This window comes from Lepidochelys kempii, chromosome 6, assembly GCF_965140265.1.
Source record: "Lepidochelys kempii isolate rLepKem1 chromosome 6, rLepKem1.hap2, whole genome shotgun sequence".
Lineage (NCBI taxonomy): Eukaryota > Metazoa > Chordata > Testudines > Cheloniidae > Lepidochelys > Lepidochelys kempii.
The window spans coordinates 68,925,368-68,946,240 of NC_133261.1; the positions used below are offsets into that span (position 1 = coordinate 68,925,368).

Genomic DNA, 20,873 nt, shown 5'->3' on the forward strand with positions numbered 1-20,873 from the left:
GCTGATACACGTCTGATGTGGATAAGTGAAGGTGTAACACTGCTACGCAAGTATGTCTTCTCTACTGACCTTACAGCTGTAGCTGAACCCCCTAGGTCAATCTGGAATCCAGGGTTGAAGATTCTTTGTCAAGTCTGTGGTTTGGGGTAGTTGATACCGTCACAGTGTCTCCTTTTGTGTTGCTAATTTATGGCTTTTTTTCCTCCTTAATCCCTCTTCCACCATCTCCAAACACAACAAATTAGAAATACCAGTGATTCTGTTCAATACTAGCTCATTTTTTTGTTGCCGTAATGAGGACAGAAGTTCTCACTGATGGGATCCTATTCTTCTGATATATGCACATTCCCATTAATGGGAGTTAAACATATGAAATTACGAGATATAAAAACCTCATTTAAAAAAAATTTGAGATGGCAAACATTTACGCGGGGTAATATTTTGTATTTTAGTAAATTACTGCTTCCAATTTTCAGGTGTCTGTAAGCAGAGTTACTACATTTCACTAAGGAACTTCACACTTTTAATTTCTCAGAATGAAACAGCTATTGAGTATTAAGTCTTTTTCTGAACCATTTTAGCTTGCTTTCATGTTTTCCAGTGAACTGCAAGTTGTCAAGGTTCCTTCCCCACTCTGAACTCTAGGGTACAGATATTGGGACCTGCATGAAAGACCCCCTAAGCTTATTCTTACCAGCTTAGGTTAAAACTTCCCCAAGGTTCAAACTTTTATGTTTTGTCCTTGAACCTTTATGCTGCCACCACCAAAGTGCCTAACAAAAATAACAGGGGAAGTGCCCACTTGGAAACACACCCCCCCCAAAAAAAAATCCCCCCCAAGCACTACACCCCCTTTCCTGGGGAAGGCTTGATAAAAATCCTCACCAATCTGCATAAGTGAACACAGACCCAAACCCTTGGATCTTAAGAACAATGAAAAAGCAATCAGGTTCTTAAAAGAGAATTTAATTAAAGAAAAAGTAAAAGAAAAACCTCTGTAAAATCAGGAAGGGAAATACCTCACAGAGTAGTCAGATTCAGAACATAGAGAATCCTTCTAGGCAAAACCTTAAGTTACAAAAAGACACAAAAACAGGAATATACATTCCATTCAGCACAACTTATTTTATCAGCCATTTAAACAAAACAGAATCTAACGCATATCTAACTAGATGGCTTACTAACTCTTTACAGGAGTTCTGACCTGCATTCCTGCTCTGATCCCGGCAAAAGCATCACACAGACAGAGAACCCTTTGCCCCCAACCCCCAGCTCTGAAAGTAACTTGTCTCCTCATTGGTCATTTTGGTCAGGTGCCAGCGAGGTTATCTTAGCTTCTTAACCCTTTACAGGTGAAAGGGTTTTTCCTCTGGCCAGAAGGGATTTAAAGGTGTTTACCCTTCCCTTTATATTTATGACACAAGTGTTGAGATACTAAACTATGAAGATTTGGGAAAGCTTTTAATATTGCGAGATTAGAAATGGTTCATGTTTATGGTGCCCCACCTTTTCTTTAAAAAGGGAGAAACTGACACTATATGCCACTTAAGCATATTTAGTAGCGTTTGCTCTCTAGTTTCTCTGGGAGGACTAGAACTCTGCCTCAGAAATGCCTTAAGTAGTTCACTGTTTCACCGTGATACAGGTAAGGGCCAGAAGGATTTCTCATAGCTTAAATAAGGGTGGATACCTTTCTGTTTGTAATCTTGAATGGTCTGATAGACTGAGCTCAGGGTCTTACAGCCAGGAACTCTTGAGTTGTTGTAAAGCCTTTGCTGACACAGCTCCCTTAGTAACCTTAAGCCTCTTGCTTAACCTCTGAGTCAGATTCATCCCTGCTGTAACTCCATTAATTTCAAGAGTAATACCATGGATGAATTTGGCCCTCTTCTCCATTTTACAGATAAGGAAAATACTTAACTTTGTATACAGGTGTCATAAAGACAGATTAATACTTGATATTTTCATGCAGCTATCAACTTACTTTAGGTGACATAATTTTGGACCACGTAATTGACACTTGAAGTGAAATCCTGGCTTTACTGAAGTCAGTGGTAGTTTTGCCATTGACTTCAAGGGGGCCAGGATTTCACCTTTGTGTATAAAGGGGTAGGATCTGTCAAATGGGGCAAGTCATGACTTAGCAGGCAGACTTGTAAAGCTGTCAATGTAAAGAAATGCTAAGGGGGCTACCACCTTGGAATCTAAGTGTCAGTAATATGAGCAGCAGAAATGTCCAACAAGGTGTCTTCTCTGTGTTGGTTTTCAAGTTGATAATAGGCCTCTTGAATTGCAGTTAACTCACACGATTAACTCAGAATTAATCTTGATTAAAAAATTAATCTTGATTGATTGCAGTTTTAATCACACTGTTAAACAACAGAATATCAACTGAAATTTAATATTTTTGGATGCTTTCTACATTTTCAAATATATTGATTTAAATTACAACACAATACAAAGTGCAGAGTGCTCAATTTATATTATTTTGATTACAAATATTTGCACTGTAAAAATAATAAAAGAAATAATATTTTTCAGTTCACCTCATACAAGTACTATAGTGCAATCTCTAGCGTGAAACTGCAACTTACTAATTTTTTTTGTAAAATAACTGCACTCAAACAAAACAATGTAAAACTTTAGCGCCTACCAGCCCACTTGGTACTATGTCTTGTTCAGCCAATTGCTAAGATAAACAAGTTTGCTTACATTTACAGGAGATAATGCTGCCTGCTTCTTATTTACAATGTAACCCAAAAGTGAAACAGGTTTTTGTATGGCACTTTTGTAGTTGGCATTGCAAGGTATTTACGTGCCAGATATGCTAAACATTCATATGCCCCTTCACGCTTTGGCCACAATTCCAGAGGACGTGTTTCCATGCTGATGATGCTCGTTTAAAAAAAATAATGCGTTAATTAAATTTGTGACTGAACTCCTTGGGGGAGAATTGTATGCCTCCTGCTGTTTTACCCGAATTCTGCCATATATTTTGTTATAGCAGTCTCAGATGACCCAGCACATGTTGTTCGTTTTAAGAACACTTTCACTGCAGATTTGACAAAATGCAAAGAAGGTACCAATGTGAGATTTCTAAAGATAGCTACAGCAGTCGACCCAAGGTTTAAGAATCTGAAGCGCTTTCCAAAATCTGAGAGGGACGAGGTATGGAGCTTGCTTTCAGAAGTCTTAAAAGAGCAACACTCTGATGCCACCAAAAAAGAAAATCAGCCTTCTGCTGGTGGCATCTGACTCAGATGATGAACATGTTGGTCTGTACTGCTTTGGATCGTTATCGAGCAGAACCTGTCATCAGCAGGGACACGTCCTCTGAAATGGTGGTTGAAGCATGAAGGGACATATGAATCTTTAGCGCATCTGGCACGTAAATATCTTGCAACACAGGGTACAACTGTGCCATGCGAATGCCTGTTCTCACTTTTAGGTGACATTGTAAACAAGAAGCAGGCAGCATTATCTCCAGCAAATGTAAACAAACGTCTTTGTCTGTGCGATTGGCTGAACAAGAAGTAAGACTGAGTGGACTTGTAGGCTCTAAAGTTTTACATTTTGTTTTATTTTTGAATGCAGTTATTTTTTGTACATTTTTAAGTTCAACTTTCATGAAAAAGAGATTGCACTACAGTACTTGTATGAGGTGAACTGAAACATTTTTTTTTACAGCGCAAATTTTTGTAATAAAAAATAAAGTAAGCACTGTATGCTTCGTAGTCGGTGTTGTAATTGAAATCAATATATTTGAAAATGTAGAAAACATCCAAAATATTTAAATGAATGGTATTCTATTGTTTAACAGCATGATTAATCGTGCAATTAATTTTTTAAATCACTTGACAGCCCTAGTTGATAACCTTACTGACTAGCCTTATTTTTACAGGCACCAGTTTGACTCAATTTGTCTCACAATTTATGACTGACTATTGTACTGTAAAACACTCAGCATGTCCACACGACCCCATAGAAAGCTGACACATGTACCAAAGTATAAGTCTGATTTAATTTTGGCTGATTTATAGTGGCTACTCAGTGTTGTTCACTTAACTTCAGTTTGAAAATACAGTGTTTTGTTTGAAGGAATTTGTGGTGGTCTGATTTGAATTCTCTCATTTAGATAACCATTTGTATCCCCCAGCACTAGACAGTTAAACAGAGAAATACAGAATCCTTCCCAGTGTAAAATTCAAGATTGTCTAACGTGTCTATACTAGATTTTAAAGAAATCCCATTTATTTTATAGGGTGTATAGCCATCTCAAATAGGGTTTTCGGCTTTTTGAAAATGGAATTCAGGATCATCCTTCAAATATAATAAGGTAAGTTAGTCCTTTTCAAACCTGAATTTGCCTCCATCCCCACAAAGTCCCAATTACTGTATTCTTACTAAAGCAGGCTTACTGACTTTACATGAAGCTTAGATTTTTTTTATACTGATTTAAAAAAAATTAAAATCTTGAAGTGAGGAGATATACCCCTCAATTTGGGGAATATTTTTAAGTGTCAGTCAGATGATGAGTCATAGGGCAATGGCTCCCTGTTCTTCAAACATTCCCCTCCCCTAGTCCTCCCTCCACCTGGTGACTGATCAAACAGGACAAGCTCATTACTACTAATTTACAACAGGAAGATGAAGAACACAGCTATGTAGACGGCCATCTGTTTTTTATGGGTTATTTAAAGGCAGCATGAAGACTGTAACTTGTGGCATACCAACTACCAAACACCTTTTTTGTATTCAGAGTACCCCACTGAACCAACCTACCTTGGTAGAAAAAGCAAAGATGATTGTGAGGCAGTAGCCTATATCAATCCAAAGAAAACCCTCTAGCAGCTCCTAACTCGAACACTGTGAACAGATGCAACTACCCTGGTCAAACAGAGAAGCCCGTCAGGCCCACAATGCACAACCTCAACGCTCAAGGCCCAATAGCAACTTACTGGAGGTGAAAATTTTCATATTAGTTCACTAAAACTGCAACACCAAGAAAAGTTGATTTGAGAGCTAGACTCGCCTGGCAGAGTAACACTCAGGCAAAGTTTCAGATAAAATAGCTAACTTGGGCAATAGCCTGTTTCACACATTTTGTCCACTCAGCTTCTTCCTATAATTTTAAGACCTAGTCCATCTCTTGGTAATTGCAGGATTGTTGCTTATATTGAGTGTTTTGTTTACTTCAATTCTGAACATCTTAAACAGGCTTCCCAGTTCTGTGGGAGATTGTTCTAGTCTAACTGATGATCAATGCTTTCCAATTTTTGTCAATGGTATTTTTTTTAACCCCTACCTGAGCTTGTCTTCCTCTGAGGAAAGCTGGTCTTGCTTTATCTCTTTTGTCTTGACAGCTCCCTTGACAGTGTAGTGGAACTAGGGCAGAATGCTAACATTTGAGTGACTTGGGCCTTTTTCCTATGAAGGGTTGGGTGGGATGACTTTTAGTGATCCCATATTTAGGGTAAGTAGACCAGAAATGACACATGTGAAGATGGGATATGGTCTATTAGCTGAATCTGCAGCAGCCTTTCTGGTTTTCTGCCAAAGTTGGATTTGTGCTAAGATTTTGTGCATGTTTGTTTTTTTTCTTAATTTACTTGGCTGCTTTCCTTTGACTATGCTACTTCATGCTGCTTGATGTCAATGAGCCTGAAGAATTTCAGGGTGAGAAATTTCTGTGCATGCTGTGGGAGGTTTCTCACTTTCCAATTATTTTACCTTTTCATCCTGCTATGAACTTAGTTATTTTTAGAACACTTCTAGCCTTGTTTTCTGGATTGCAAAGAAGTTACCATCAAGTGACTTAAGGACAAGATCTCCTAAGAGCCTCCACCATAGTACTTTTACTGTATACTATGTAAGAGCCTAAAGTCTTCCACCTTGTTAATAGGTGATCACTTTCTCTAAAATTGAGGTGAATAAGAAGCCCTTCTTATTCAAGAACAGACTCTTTTCGACCCTAGGTTTTTAGTATCACGATCTACCTGGTTTCAGAGTAGCAGCCGTGTTAGTCTGTATTCACAAAAAGAAAAGGAGTACTTGGGGCACCTTAGAGACTAACCACTTTATTTGAGCATAAGCTTTCATGCATCCGCTGAAGTGAGCTCACAAAAGCTTATGCTCAAATAAATTTGTTAGTCTCTAAGGTGCCCCAAGTCCTCCTTTTCTTTTTGCGATCTACCTCGTGAAAGCCAAGTCCTTCCTGTCATTTTTTGTAATATTTACACGTGGAGGTGCTTGTTTGAGGAAAAGGTCCCCCTAGTTTATAAAGGCTCTGCCGTGATGTAGGCTCTATTCCAACGCCAGGGCTACACCTCTCCTCGGGTGCTATGGCTCAGTTTTTTCCTGGTCGCGGAGGTGCAGTTCCAGGCTGCGGGATCACCATCCGCCACAGCAACTCCTAAGTCATTCCCTGCGCCCGCCCCGAGCAGCTCAGCCCGGGGCGCCGAGGTTGTGCGGGCTGCAGGACGGGACGCGAGGGCAGGACGGTGACTCCACAGTTGCGGGGGCTGCCCCCAGCCCCTTTCCCGGACCGCATACCCAGCACGACAAGTGCGCAGCGTCCTTCCGGCCGCTCCCCTGCGCTGGCTGCGGGCTCTGGCGGGCTGGCGTCAATGCAAAGGCCGCGCTCAATTCCCGCCCTCTGGCCGCCGGACCCCGCCCCGCTACTGGCGCGGGGGTCACCGGAACAGCTGCACGGGAAGCGGAAGTGAGGTCATCGGGTGGGGGCGGGGCCCGGGGCGGAAGCAGCTGGGGCCGGACGCTCGGAAGGGAAACAAGAAACCAGCAGCGGTGAGTGGCGGGGGAAGGGGGCCGCGTGCTCCGAGGGGCCTGGAGTCTCGGGTGAGTCCCGGCGGGGGCGGCTCCGGCCCCGGCCCCTGTGACTCCCGGCGCTGCGCCGACCCCGGAGCCCGGGCTGGGTGCGCCTTGTACGGGCCTGGGCCCCGCTCGCTGAGCGCTGCTGGGCTCCGGGAGCCGCTGACCCCGCAGGGCCTAGGGAGGGGCTGGCGCCCGGACGGTCCCTGCTTGTGTTCCGGGGCAGCAGGGCCGGTAGGAGGCCCACGGCCAGAGCGGCGGGGGTTGAAGGGACGGACACGGGCTCCTCCTCCCAGTGCTTCCTTCCTCCACACCCGAGTTGATTGTTTGTGTTACCGGAGCGCCAGAGCCCAGCCCTGACCCAGGGGCCCCCTTGTGCCAGGCGCTGCCCAGGCCGGAACAAAAAGATGGTGCCTGCCCCCAAAGAGCTTTACAATCTGAGGGGGTGAGGGGCGCTGCTGGGCAGGTTGGAGGCGCTGCTGCTGCCGCTCACCCCCCTGTAGCCAGGCCGTAACTCTGACATCTTTAACCTGCACCAAATATTCTTACACGTCAAACAAACAAAAGCTCTGGCAAGGATCGCTTGTACAGGAGGGGTTTGACTTTAGGTGCAGAATCATATGTATCTATTTTTATCTTCTTTAGACTTCAATAAAAATTCTTCAGGGCAGCAGCTACTTGAAGTTGCATCATGTCTGCAAAAATAACAGCCGTGTTAGTCTGTATTCACAAAAAGAAAAGGAGTACTTGTGGCCCCTTAGAGACTAGCCAAGGTGCTCCCACCTTTTAAGCATCTGACTTGAGACTGGAGGGAAGCTTTTAATTCATTAATGCAAGACCTAAGTATTTAGTTCTTATTCTGTAGTTTTCTGGGCTTTACTATGTAGAAGCCAGTTTAGTAGTGTGGTTGATGGAAGGTTTGAGTTGTGCTTGCTCTTGAAACAAAATTTAGAATGTGTGGTAAGAACTGAAGACGTTTTTGGAGTGTGAAACTGTCCAGTACCACAGTGACAGTCTATTCTGACAACATTAAAATGATCAAATGGAGAGAGGAGGTTCCTTTCTAGCAAATGCTTGTGAAGTGGCTGACCAATTGGCCATAGCCATTGATGGAAACAGAATTTATCCTGAAGAAGAGTGTAGCAGGGATTCCTGGGTCCTTTTAATATAGGGATTTATATTACACTAATTATTGACATATCTAGGTTATGTATTTCCTGTAATTTAGCTTTATCCTACAGCTGTTTTGTTAACTGTGGGACTGTCATCTTATTGGTCAACACTGATTTCTTTTGCACTCAAAGTAAAGAGATCCAGATCTCAGTGCCTGGAGGAACTGAGTTTAGTGCTTGCCTCTGATTCTGAGGAGTGCTGCAGAGGCAGATCTACTGGGCTCTCAAGGAAGAGTGTCTTATTGTTGGGATTTTGAGCATTTCTGATAACGAGGCCTCTGCTAAGCATTGTACCTCTCAGATACTACTTTATGGTTACAAACCCCCTTTGAAAGGACTTCCTTTGCAGTCTGTCTATGCCTCTTCTAAATCAACAGGTCACCAAGCAGTGATGTGTAGTTCCGAGTCCTACCGTTGCTTCCATAGCATTGTTAGCTATATATCTGCAACTTCAGGAAATAAGAAGCCCTAACAATGTAACTAACTGAATTCCACATTGCATTACTGTTCCGAGGGATGACTTATTTGTTAGATGCATGTTGTGGCAATTACTTTAAAGTGGGGTTAAGAGGATCACAGTGAATTGGACATACAAGAAACTAAAGCATTGAGCAGACTGATTTATAGGGAGGAGTGAAACTGGGTGACTTGTTTGATGCTATTTCACAGTGTAGGGTTAAGAATCCAATGAATTCTGCCACAGCAAGTGCCATGGTAGGCCAAACCGTGGGATTATTGAAGTTACCAGATCATATAATCAGATGTTCACTGTCCTCTAAGTGACAATAGCCAATTCAGTCCTGCAAGTTCCTTCATTGTGAATAGTGGGAGAAGGGAGAGTATTGACCACATCTGGCTACCCACTGATCTTACCACCAGGGCTGAAACTGCCAGGAAATGTCACTGGTGATAGCATTGTTCAGAATCCCTTGTCAGGCCGCTGCTGATGGTAAAGTAATATCTCTAACTTCTAGATCAACACTGAGGTTATGCTAGCAATTAAAACAAAGTCCCAGTTCAAGTAATTTGTTAAATAATGCAAGGTTTACCTTTCTGTGGTTTTTAGACTGAGAAATATTTTTACAAGATAAGTTTGCAGGTTGAAATGTCTATAGCAAAATTGCTTTGTCAAATTTAGAAGGAACATACAATACTGCTAAAACAGATGATGTCCTGTTATGAAGTTTGTAATAGACTCTGGAGTGTTTGGTAATTAAAACAATTGCCTTCTGGTTGGGTAAAGTACACTTTCCTTTCTGTTCCTAATTTAAAGAGACACTTGACTTAATAGTGTTAGAAAGAAACACATTTGTTTACACATTACTAATAACTTAGATGATTAAATGTAAAGTTTTTAAAATTAAATTTACCATGACTGTAACTCACTGCTCTGTTTCCTTTTTCATTTTGATGGGGAAAATAGTCAGTTTTGCTTATACTCGTTCACTTCTAGGTTCTTCTCAGTACTGTAATATTTTGGCTTCAGACATTTTAGGGTCATAGATTCCAAGGGCAGAAGGGACCGTTGTTGTTGTTATCTAGTCTGGCATCTTGTATAACAGAGGGGCCATAGAACTTCCCCAGAATAATTCTTAAAGCATATCTTTTAGAAAAACACCCCATTTTGATTTAAAAATTGAGAGTGATGGAGAATCCACCACAACCCTTGGTAAATTGTTCCAATGGTTAGTTGCTCTTTTTTTTTTTTTTTTTTTTTTTTTTTTTTTTAAAGAGTCTTATTTCTAGGGCCCTACCAAGTTAACAACCATGAAAAATGCATTGTGGACCGTGAAATCTGGCTAGTGTAGGAGAGGGGCAGAAATGGGGGTGCCCCAGCCAAGGACTCCTATCTAGCTGCTAATCATGGCCAGGCTGGGCAGCGATGGGACTTCCTCGTCCCCTGGAGCCCGATGTGCGGTATGAGGCCCTGGCTGAAACGTCCCAAGCCCTGCCCCTCACCCACTCCAGGCCCAATGTTCAAGACCTAAAGAGTTCTTTGGCTACCTGGGGAGGGTACAGACCACGGCACCCCCTGACCATGGGGCTGGTGGTTGCCCACCAATAAGGCCAGCCCTGCTCCCCGAAAAGTGATGACCCTGCATACGCTGTGACCTCCCCCCTACAATAGCTTTAGGACACCCTTATGGGTCACGACCCCTACAGTTATAATACCTTGAAATTTCACATGTAAACATCTGAAACTGTGAAATTGACTATTTTTAAAATCTTATGACCATGAAATTGACTGAAATGAGCTGTGGCGTGGTAGGGCCCTACTTATTTCGAGTCTGAATTTGGATAGCTTCAACTTCCAACCATTGGATCATGTTATACCCTTCTCTACTAGATTGAAGAACCCATTATTCAATACTAATTTCCCACGTAGGTACTTATGGGCTGTGATCAGGTCGCTCCTTAGCCTTCTCTCTGTTAGACTGAACTCCTTGAGTTTATCCTGTATGTCATGTTTTCTAATCCTTCAATTCTTATCATGGCTCTTCTCTGAACTGTCTCCAATACATCAACATCCTTCTTGAATTGTGGGCACCAGAACTGGACACAGTATTTCGGCAGCAGGCAGTCACACAGAATCATAGAATATCAGGGTTGGAAGGGACCTCAGGAGGTCATCTAGTCCAACCCCCTGCTCAAAGCAGGACCAGTTCCCAACTAAATCATCCCAGCCAGGGCTTTGTCAAGCCTGACCTTAAAAACCTCAAAGGAAGGAGATTCCACCACCTCCCGAGGTAACGCATTCCAGTGCTTCACTACCTTCCTAGTGAAAAAGTTTTTCCTAATATCCAACACTTGTGTCAAATATAGAGGTAACATAATTTCCTACCCAAGACTCCCCTATTTATACATCTGAGGATTGTATTAGCTGTTTTGGCTACAGTGTCGCACTGGCAGCTCATGTCCAGCTCATTATCCACAATAATCCCTAAATCTTTTTTAGAGTGTCTGCTTCCCGGGAAGGAATCCCCCATCCTGTAAGTATGGCCTATGTTCTTTCTTCCTAGATGTATAAATTTACACTTAGCCACATCTTGTTTGTTTGTGCCCAGTTTACCTAGCAATTCAGATCACTCTGTATCAGTGACTTGTCCTCTTCTTATTTACCACTCCCCCAATTTTTGTATCTTCTGCAAATTGTATCAGTGATTTTTTCCAGGTCATTAATAAAAATGTTAAATAGCATAGGGCCAAGAGCAGGTCGCTGTGGGACACCACTAGAAACACACCTGGTCAATGATGATTTCCTGTTTATAATTACATTTTGAGAGCTATCAGGCAGTTTTTAATCCATTTAATGTGTGCCATGTTAATGTTATCATTTTTTTTTAAACAAAATGTTGTGCAGTACCAAATCAAATGCCTTACAGAAATAAGTCTGTTATATCAATACCATTACTTTTATCAATCAAATTTATAATCTCATCAAAAAATATCAAGTTAGTTTGACAGGGTCAATTTTCCATAAGCCCATCTTCATTAGGGTTAGTTATATTACCCCGTTTTATTTCTTTATCAATCAAGTCCCATATCAGCCACTCCATTATCTTGACAGTGATCAATGTCAGACTGACAGGCCTATACTTACCCAGGTCATCCTATTTACTATTTTTAAATATTTGGCACAATATTAGCTTACTTCCAGTCTTCTGGAACTTCCCCAATGTTCCAAGGTTTATTGAAAATCAACATTAATGGTCTAGTGAGCTTCTCAGCCTGCTCTTTTAAAACTTAAATACAGGCTATCTGAGCCTGCTGATTTAAAAAAATGTCAGACTTTAGTAGCTACTGGTTAATCTCCAGTAATACTGGTGGAATGTAAAGCGTGTTATCATATGATGAGACTACATCATCTGGTTTTTGTTTGTTTTTTCCCCAAATGCAGAACAGGCATGTTCAATAAATATTTCTGCCTTTTCTGCATTATTCTACCGTTTCCAGCGAGTAATGAACCGTAACATTGTTAGGATTCTTTTTCTTCCTAATATATTTAGAAAACTCCTTCTTATTGTCCTAACTCTTCTGGACATAATTTCTCCTTGTGTCTCTTTGCTTCCCTTATAAATTTTTGACAATTCCTTGCCTCTGATTTATATTCATTACTGTCAATGTCCCCTTTTTTCCATTTGTTATATATAGTTTATAGCTGCCTTCACTTCCCCTTTAAACCAGGTGGGTTTTTTAACCTATATATCCTTCCTCAGTTGCGGCTTTTTGGGCATCAACTAAAGTGTTGTTAAACAATTCCCAATTATCATTCATATTTTTCTGATTAAATTAGTTTTCCCAGCTGATTTCACTCATAATTGCTTTCAGCTTTGTAAAACTGACCCTTTTAAAGCACCAAGTATATGTTCCACTGGTTTGGACTTTATTCTGTTTGCCCATTATAAATGTGATCAAGTCATGAAGATTTGTACCTAAGCTACCATTAATTTTTAGTTCTGTGATCAGTTTCCCTTTGTCCCGTCAAGACTAGTTGGACGTTATCTGTAATAGGATGTTTTAGTACTGGCAGCATGAGATCTCCAGCAAGTCATGGAATTGAAGTCCCCCATGATCGTGCATCTCTTTTATTCTTTACACATTATAGATAGAAGTGTTCATCCTGTTCCCTAGTGTGGTTTGATGCTCTATAACAGACACCAGCTAATACCCCATCTTCGTTGTGTTAGGACATTGATCCATAAGCATTCAAGGTAATTTTCTTCTGAGTTATCAGTGACTCAGAAACAGATAATGCCATTTTTGACATAAAGTGGCACTCCTGCTCCTCTTTTGTCCACTCAGTCTTTCCTAAATAGGTTGTAACCATTGATTTTAACATTCCAGTAGTGCAAATCATCCCAGTGGGTTTCAGTAATACCAAATAGATCAAATTTCTGCGTATAAATGAGCAATTGCCATTCCTTTTGTTTATTATCCAGGTTCCTAGTATTGGTGTTGAGGCAATTAAATAATTTCTTTTCTCCTTATCCTTTGTTTCCTTAATTAATGCTGTTCTTGACATCTTGATTTTATCCTCAGTGAACGATCACATCTTCCCTCTTTTTACCCTCCCCTTTTGTTGTCAATTTAATGTCCTCCTGACATTTCTAGCTAACCTATTCCCAAGAGATGGTTTCCTCTTTTACTGGGGTGGAGGCCATCCACACTATACAGCCGCCTCTTTCTATAGAAGTTAGACCAGTGTTACTCAAAACTCAAACCCTATACCACTTTACCTAGTCAAGTGATTCATTTCAGGTTATGTTGATTGGTTTTTAAAGCAATTTTATTTTCATTTGTTGCTAAAAATTTTTGAAGCATTTGTAGTGGATTTAGATTTTATTAAAGATTGTTTTTATGAGTTTGACCCAGATGAGACGGTGCCCTTTTATTATGGATTCCTTGCCACTCTTTTCTTTGTCTTTGATATTTGGTATCACTGTTGCCATCACGGCTTTGTATCATTGTTGATGTTCAGGTCTTTCTGAGTGCACCCCACCTCATGTTTGGTCTTTTGCCCTTATCTGTCTTGGGGTGGAATCTTGCAATGGTTAAACTGGGACTTAGTACGCTATACCAACCTCTTATTGCCCAGCAGGTCCAAGTGCATTTCTTCCCTTCAGGAACCTGTGATCAGTAATATTGACCAAGAGCCTTCTTAAAACCAAGTATTTTTATTTAGTAGCTTGAACAAAGCGTTAGGCCTGGTCTGCACTACATAGTTAGGTTGGGTCTGTGGGGAGAAGAGGCTGTGCAGGCACAGCTCCGATCCAGCTGTAGAAACCTCTACATCTATGAGTAGACTGCTTGGGGGCATGTAGGGGAAGGGCTACAAGAGGGACCAGCCTCGGTACTACGTGAAAGCCAAAGACTTGAACCAAAAGGCAGGGGAGGCCAGCAATCGGTCTGGTGCAGAGCTACAGACCTGCCACTTTTACAAAGAGCTTCGTGCCATAAGCAGAGACCCCACCACCACCTCCAACAGCCCTGTGGATGCTTAGGAGGAGCCCGAGTCACAGGCCCCTGCCATGAACAGCAAGGAGGAGGAAGTGGACAAAGAAGTGGAGGAAGAGTATGGGGGAGAGGCAGCTGGGGGGACAGGCAACTGGGGTATCCAGCTGTGAGAGCCAGGACATGTGTTTTACTTCACCGCAGTCCAGCCAGTCCCGACAGTCGAGCACTGATGCAGAGGAAGGAACCTCTGGTAAGTACGTGGTTTGCTTTGAAATTACAGGGATGGAACCCCCAAAGTAGCAGGACAAATCTGTTGATTTACTCTTTTTACTTGTGTTAGAAGAGGTAGTGAAACAATCAAGAGAGGTAGAGTTACTATCTGCATTTCATTTCCCTCTAGAGTTAGGTGCATAGGGCTGTGTGGAGCAGTTTGTTTACATGCACCAGGAGGTCCTGTGAATCCTGAATAGAAATCTTGATTAAACTTTAGTGGGGGTAGTCTGAAATCCTTTGCCGAAGACTTTTGGGGAGGGCTGCCTTATTTCTTCCCCTGCACTAGGACGCTTTCCCATGCCATTCAGCGATTACTTCAGTAAGCAAAAGAGCAAGGCCAGGCAGAGCATGCTACAGCTGCACACACCTCTCTGCCTCACTATTAAAACAGTCTTTCAAAGCCTCACTGAGCCATATAGCTCTTCATTGAGCTCTTCTTATAGCCCTTGTATCTGGCTGTTCAGATTCGGCAGACAGCTGCTCCATCTCCGCCCTCTACCCCAGCAGAAACTTCCCACCTTGGCTTCGAAGATGTTATGCAGGCCGCATTAGGCCGCTATTGCCATTGGGATTTTTTTTTCCACTGAGGTCCAATCTCATAAGTAGACAATGCCAGTGAACCATCAAATGGTTAAAGCAGGAGTGGGCAAACTTTTTGGCCCAAGGGCCACATGGGGGTATAAAATGGTATGGAGGGCTGGGTAGCGAAGGCTGTGCCTCCCCAAACAGCCTGGCCCCTGCCCCCTATCTGCCCCTCCCACATTCCACCCCCTGCCTGCCCCCCTCAAAACTCCCAACCCATTCAACCCCCCCTGCTCCTTGTCCCCTGACTACCCCCTCCCGAGACCCTCGCCCCAACCGCCCTCCCTCCCCTGGACCCAACTCCCCCCGCTCCCCGTCCCCTGACTGCTCCCCCCAGAACCTCTGCCCTATCCAACTGCCCCCTGTTCCCCATCCCCTGACCACCCCGCTCCCCCTGAACCTCCGCCCCATCCAACCGCCTCCTGTCCCGTGACTGCACCCCTGGGATCCCTTGCCCCTTATCCAATGCCCTGGCCCCAGCCCCCTTACCATGCCACTCAGAGCAGCATATCTGGCCGCCGCCCAACCGGAGCCAGATACGCTGCCCAGAGTGCTGCTGAGAGTGCTGCCCGCTCGGCAGCGTGGCTGTGGGGGGGGGGGGGGGGAGGGGGACGCTGTGGGGGGGGGGAAGAGGGGGACACAGTGGGGGAGGGGCCGGGGGCTAGCCTCCTGGGTCAGGAGCTCAGGGGCCGGGCAGAATGGTCCCACGGGCCATTGTTTGCCCACCTCTGGGCTAAAGGTACATTCAACTGTTATTCCGCGCCTGTTGAGCCTGTAGTTGAAGTGTTCCTTGGTGCTGTCGAGGTGACCAGTGTACGGCTTCATGAGCCATGGGGGAAAGGGGTAGGCTGAGTCTGCCAGGATCACAATTGGCATTTCAACATCCCCGATGGTAATCTGCCAGTCGGGAAAGAAAGTCCCTGCTTGCCTCTTTCTGAACATCCCTGTGTTCTTAAATATGCTCACGTCATGCATCTTCCCTGACCAGCCGCACTGATGCTGGTAAAGCATCCCTGGTGATCCGCCAGCACTTGCATAACCATAGAAAAGTAGTCCTTTCTATTGATATACTCTGTGGCAAGGTGGTCTGGTGCTAATATAGGGATGTGTGTGCCATCTGTCGCCCCACTGCAGTTCAGGAAGCCCATTGCTGCAAAACCATCCATTATGTCCTGCAGATTGCCCAGAGTCACAGTCCTCTGTAGCAGGCGCTTAATGGCCCTATACACTTGCATCAAAACAGCCCCCATGGTGGGTATCCCAACTCCAAATTGATTTCCAGCTGACCAATAGCAATCAGCATTGCAAGTTTCCACAGTGCAATCACTACTTGCTTCTCAGCTATTAGTGCGGCTCTCATTTTGGTCTCCCTGTGCTGAAGGGCTAGGGCAAGTTCGGCATGCAAATCCAGGAATGTGGTCTTGCGTATCCAAAAGTCCTGCAGCCTCTGCTTGTCATCCCAAACTTGCATGCCAATGTGATCCCACCAGTCAGTGCTTGTTTCTTGAGCCCAGAACCAACACTCAGCCATTTGCAGCTGCTCCCTGAATGCTGCTAACAACCTTGAATTGTTTCTTTCTATATCCCACAGAAATCTAGCCTCCAGGGAATCGTCCTGTTCTTGCAGCTCTGCAAATACTGCAGGATCAGGCGGCCCATTCTTGCAAAGCTCATCACAATAGTGCAGAGCTGTGTAGGATCCATGTTTCTGTCACAGATGGCAAACAGCGAGGAGGGATGTGGGGATTTGCAGGGATTTTTGAAGAGAGGCACTAAATATTATGGGCTGAAGAACACTGCATTATGGGAATTTGAATCCATGCTCCCAGTCACCCCTGCATGACTCATTTTTCCCAAGAGGCATTGCAGAAACTTCCCAAAACATCCTGTGCTGGATGGTGGTGTGATTGCACAGTGGGATAGCTGCCCAGGGTGCATTGCACTCTGCATTGATACAAGCACTCCTGGTGAGGATGCGCACCGCTGACACAAGGAGGGTAGGGTGGACACGCACAAACGATGTAATAAGTGCGGGGACTGTATGCTGCCATAACGTAGGTTGACATAATTTTGTAGTGGAGAGATGACCCTTGAGGAAAAGATTTTAAAACCAGGAGCCTAGGTGCACATTAGGGTTTGTCTCCATTTAAAAAGCTACAGTGGCACAGCTAGACACTACCATTGCTGATGGGAGGGAGGGGTTCTCCTGTCCTTATAGTTAATCCACCTCGCTGAGTGCTGGTAGTTAGGTTAATGGACAAATTCTTCCAACAACCTAGCTTTGTCTATGCTGGGGGTTAGGTCTGCATAGCTGCACCTCTCAGGAGCATGGAACATTCACACCCCTGAGAGACGCAGCTATGCTACGCTAAGTTCCCAATGTAGACCAAGCCTCAGTTAGGCTACGTCTACACTAGAGACCTTACAGCGACAGAACTGTACCACTGCAGCTGCGCCTCTAAGGTCTCCCGTGTAGCTGCTCTATGCTGATGGGAGAGAGCTCTCCTGTTGGCATAATTCAGCCATCACCGGCGAGCGGCGGTAGCAGTGTCAGTGGGAGAGCGTCTCCCGCTGACATAGCACTGTCCACACCAGCATGTCTGTCAGTGAAACTTGTCACTCAGGAGGGTGTATTTTTCATAAAACCTCCCCCTCACCTTCATAACAGTTTTACTGACAAAAGTACTAGTGTAGACATAGCCTTAGTGCAGTGGTCTCCAAACTTTTTATGCCCAAGATCACTTTTTGAATCTAAGGGCAACCCAGGATCTGCCCCGCCCTGTCCCCAAAGCCTTGCCCCGGTCACTCCATATCCCTGCCCCCCTCACTCACTCTCACAGGGCTGGGGTAGGGAGTTGGGGTTCAGGAGGGGGTGCGGGCTCTGGGCTGGGGTCGAGAAGTTCGCAGTGTGGGAGGTGGCTCTGGGTTGAGCCTGGGAGTTGGGGTTCAGGAGAGGGTTTGGGGTGCAAGCTCTAGGAGGGAGTTTGGGTGCAGAAGGGGGCTCCAGGCTGGGGCAGTGTGTTGGGATGCAGGACAGGGTACAGGGTGCTGGCTCTGGGAGGGGGGTCAGGACAGCGGGTTGGGGTGCAGGAGAGGGTGCTGGCTCTGGGAGGGGGATCAGGGCTGGAGCAGAGTGTTGCGGTTCAGGAGGGGGCACAGGGTGCTGGCTCTGGGAGGGGGCAGGGTGTTGGGGTGCTGGAGGGGTATGGGATGCTGGTTCTAGGAAGGGGCTGGGGGTTGGGGTGCAGGAATGCACTTGGGGTGCTGGCTCTGGGAGGAGGTATGGGGTGCTGGGGGGTATGGGGTGCTGGCTCTGGGAGGGGGATCAGGGCTGGAGTAGAGTGTTGGGGTGCAGGAGCGGGTTTGGGGTGCTTGCTCTGGGAGGGGGCTCCAGGAAGGGGCTGTGGGTTGGGGTGCTGGCTCTGGGAGGGGGCTCAGGGATGGGGGTTTGGGTGCGGCCTCCCACTGGGCAGCACTTACCTCTGACGGCTCCCAGTCAGCAGTGGGCGCAGCGAGGCTAAGGTAGCTTTCCTGCCTACCCTGGCCCCACACCGCTCCCGGAAGGGGCCAACGCGCCCCTTGGGGCAGGGAGCATGTGGCTCCACACACTGGGAGATCCTCTAGGATTGACCAGTCAGCAGTGATCGACTGGTTGTTGACTTCTACCTTAGATGGACTTACCACTTATGTTACTAGAGCAGGCTGGAGCCATTAGAGCTGATCACTCTGGCATTGTCTCTTAATGCCCATTAAGTGGAAGTCATTATTAGAAAGAGTTTCCTGTCTCTTTCCTGAGGTGGATAGACTCTGCTACCCAGACAGACCTCTAGGGAGAAATATCAATTTCCATGTATGGTATGGAAACACTCAGCTAGTGAGAGATCCAGATACAATATTATTTATTAAACAGCATCCCCATGTTTGTCACTTGGTTTTCTCTAAAACTCATACTGAATTATTTTCCTGTGTCCTGGCTTTTACAGTCGTGTTTTCTGCTTCACGTACTTAGCTGTTGGGTGGGGAAGTGGGAGGGGAGGGGGAGAGATTCATTCATATGTATCTTATTGTTTTTACATTAGAGCTTGCATAGTTTTTAAGTAATAACTGGGGCTATCACGTATATTATGCATGGCACGTTTGAATAAATTTGCCCAAGTGATATCCATTAGGGGGTGTGAATATGCCTTAATACTTGAAGGCCTGCTGAAGATTTTTGTGCTTAGTAATTGAATGGAAGTATTGTTCTGTGTAACTCCAGGCAACTGCCAGAGCATTAAAGATACTAAATGCTATACGTCAAACTTCAGTTTTTCAAATGTCAAGATTTAAAACTATAAACTTGTACCCAGAAGCTGAGAGATCTCCAACCTGAGAATGAGTGAGCCAAGAGAGAAGAATCCTGCATCTGGTTTACCATTACTTGGCTGTGGGGTATGGTGTGAGGTAATGAGGCTAAGGAAAGTTATAGGAGGATGTTCTGCAGTCTAATTAAAAATAGAAGTATATTGTTTACATTTTGAACAAATGTGCAATTAATGTTTGCATAATTGCTCAAGGTGGGATAAAGAATTTATCTTCTTTCTCAATAATTTATAGAATCCTAAACTTGGCACTTCTTTTGTTTACTCTCATGGCTGACTGACTTTTCTGATAATTTTTTATTTTTGTGCTGGGAAATCCCCATCGGGTAGATTTTCATGAAAATGTAGCATGGTTGTACATCACCAAAGAGAAGAAGGGGAAATGGTTATCCTTGATCTACATGAGTTATGAAATTTTTTTTTAAAAAGAGTTGGTGAATATGGAATCTTAACACATCTGCTTTTCCTTGCAGTGTCTCAAGAGGAAAGTTCTGTTTTGTGTAGCAATAATTGGTTTACACAGAGCTGTCCCAATGACAGAGCTATCTGCACACCTACCTCAGTTCCAGCATGGGCAGCTGACAGAAAACTTCCCTGACAACCACCTGAGCAATGCTGTAAGTAACAAACTACTTCATCAGGCAGTCAGCTTGCAAACACCTAGAAGATAATAAGGTGATAAGTAACAGTTAACATGGATTTGTCAAGAGCAAATTGTGTCAAACCAATCTAATAGCTTTCTTTGACAGGATAACAAACCTTGGGTATAGGAGGAAAGCAGTAGATGTAGTATATCTTGACTATAGTAAGGCTTTTGCTACTGTCTCACATGTCCTTATCATAAACAAACTAGGGAAATACAACCTAGATGGAGCTACTATAAGGTAGGTGCATAACTGGTTGGAAAACCGTTCCCAGAGAGTAGTTATCAGTGGTTCACAGTCCTGCTGGAAGGGCATAACGAGTGGGGTCCCCCAGAGATCAGTTCTGGATCCAGTTCTGTTCAACATTTTCGTCCGTGATTTAGATAATGGCATAGAGCATACACTTATAAAGTTTGTGGACGATACCAAGCTGGGAGGGGTTGCAAGTGCTTTGGAGGATAGGATTAAAATTCAGAATGATCTGGAGAAATGGTCTGAAGTAAATAGGCTGAAATTCAATAAGGACAAATGCAAAGTACTCCACTTAGGAAGGAACAATGAGTTACGCACATGCCAAATGGGAAGTGACTGCCTAGGAAGGAGTACTGCAGAAAGGGATCTGGGGGCCATAGCGGATCACAAGCTACATATGAGTCAACAGTGTAACACTGTTGCAAAAAAAAACAAACCCATCACTCTGGGGTGTATTAGCAGGAGTGTTGTAAGCAAGACACAAAAAAATTCTTCCATTCTACTCCGCACTGATTAGGCCTCAGCTGGAGTATTGCATCCAGTTCTGGGTGCCCCATTATGTGGACAAACTGGAGAAAATCCGGAGAACAGCAGCAAAAATGAATAAAGGTTTAGAAAACATGACCTGTGAGGAAAGGTTGAAAAAAAATGTTTGTTTAGTCTGGAAGAGAGGACTGAGTGGGGGACATAACCGTTTTCAAGTACATATAAGGTTATTACAAGGAGGAGGGTGAAAAATTGTTCTCATTAACTTCTGAGGATGAGCAAGAAGCAATTGGCTTAAATTTCAGCAGGGGAGATTTAGG

At 44.2% G+C, this 20,873-nt stretch overlaps 1 protein-coding gene across 3 annotated transcripts in view; it reads left to right on the forward strand.

The window, feature by feature from the left end:
• Nucleotides 1-6,608: 6,608 nt before the first annotated feature.
• PSEN1 (presenilin 1) overlaps nt 6,609-20,873 on the forward strand; it is a 53,977-nt gene continuing 39,712 nt past the window's right edge. The window contains exons 1-2 of one of the 3 annotated variants that reach the window (XM_073348535.1): nt 6,609-6,804; nt 19,645-19,788. In XM_073348535.1, coding sequence (XP_073204636.1) covers nt 19,705-19,788 — 84 coding nt within the window. In that variant the 5' untranslated portion in view covers nt 6,609-6,804; nt 19,645-19,704. Of the gene's footprint in view, nt 6,856-9,739; nt 14,206-19,644; nt 19,789-20,873 lie in introns of those variants that run through there. The other 2 variants (XM_073348536.1, XM_073348534.1) reach the window with 2 other exon arrangements.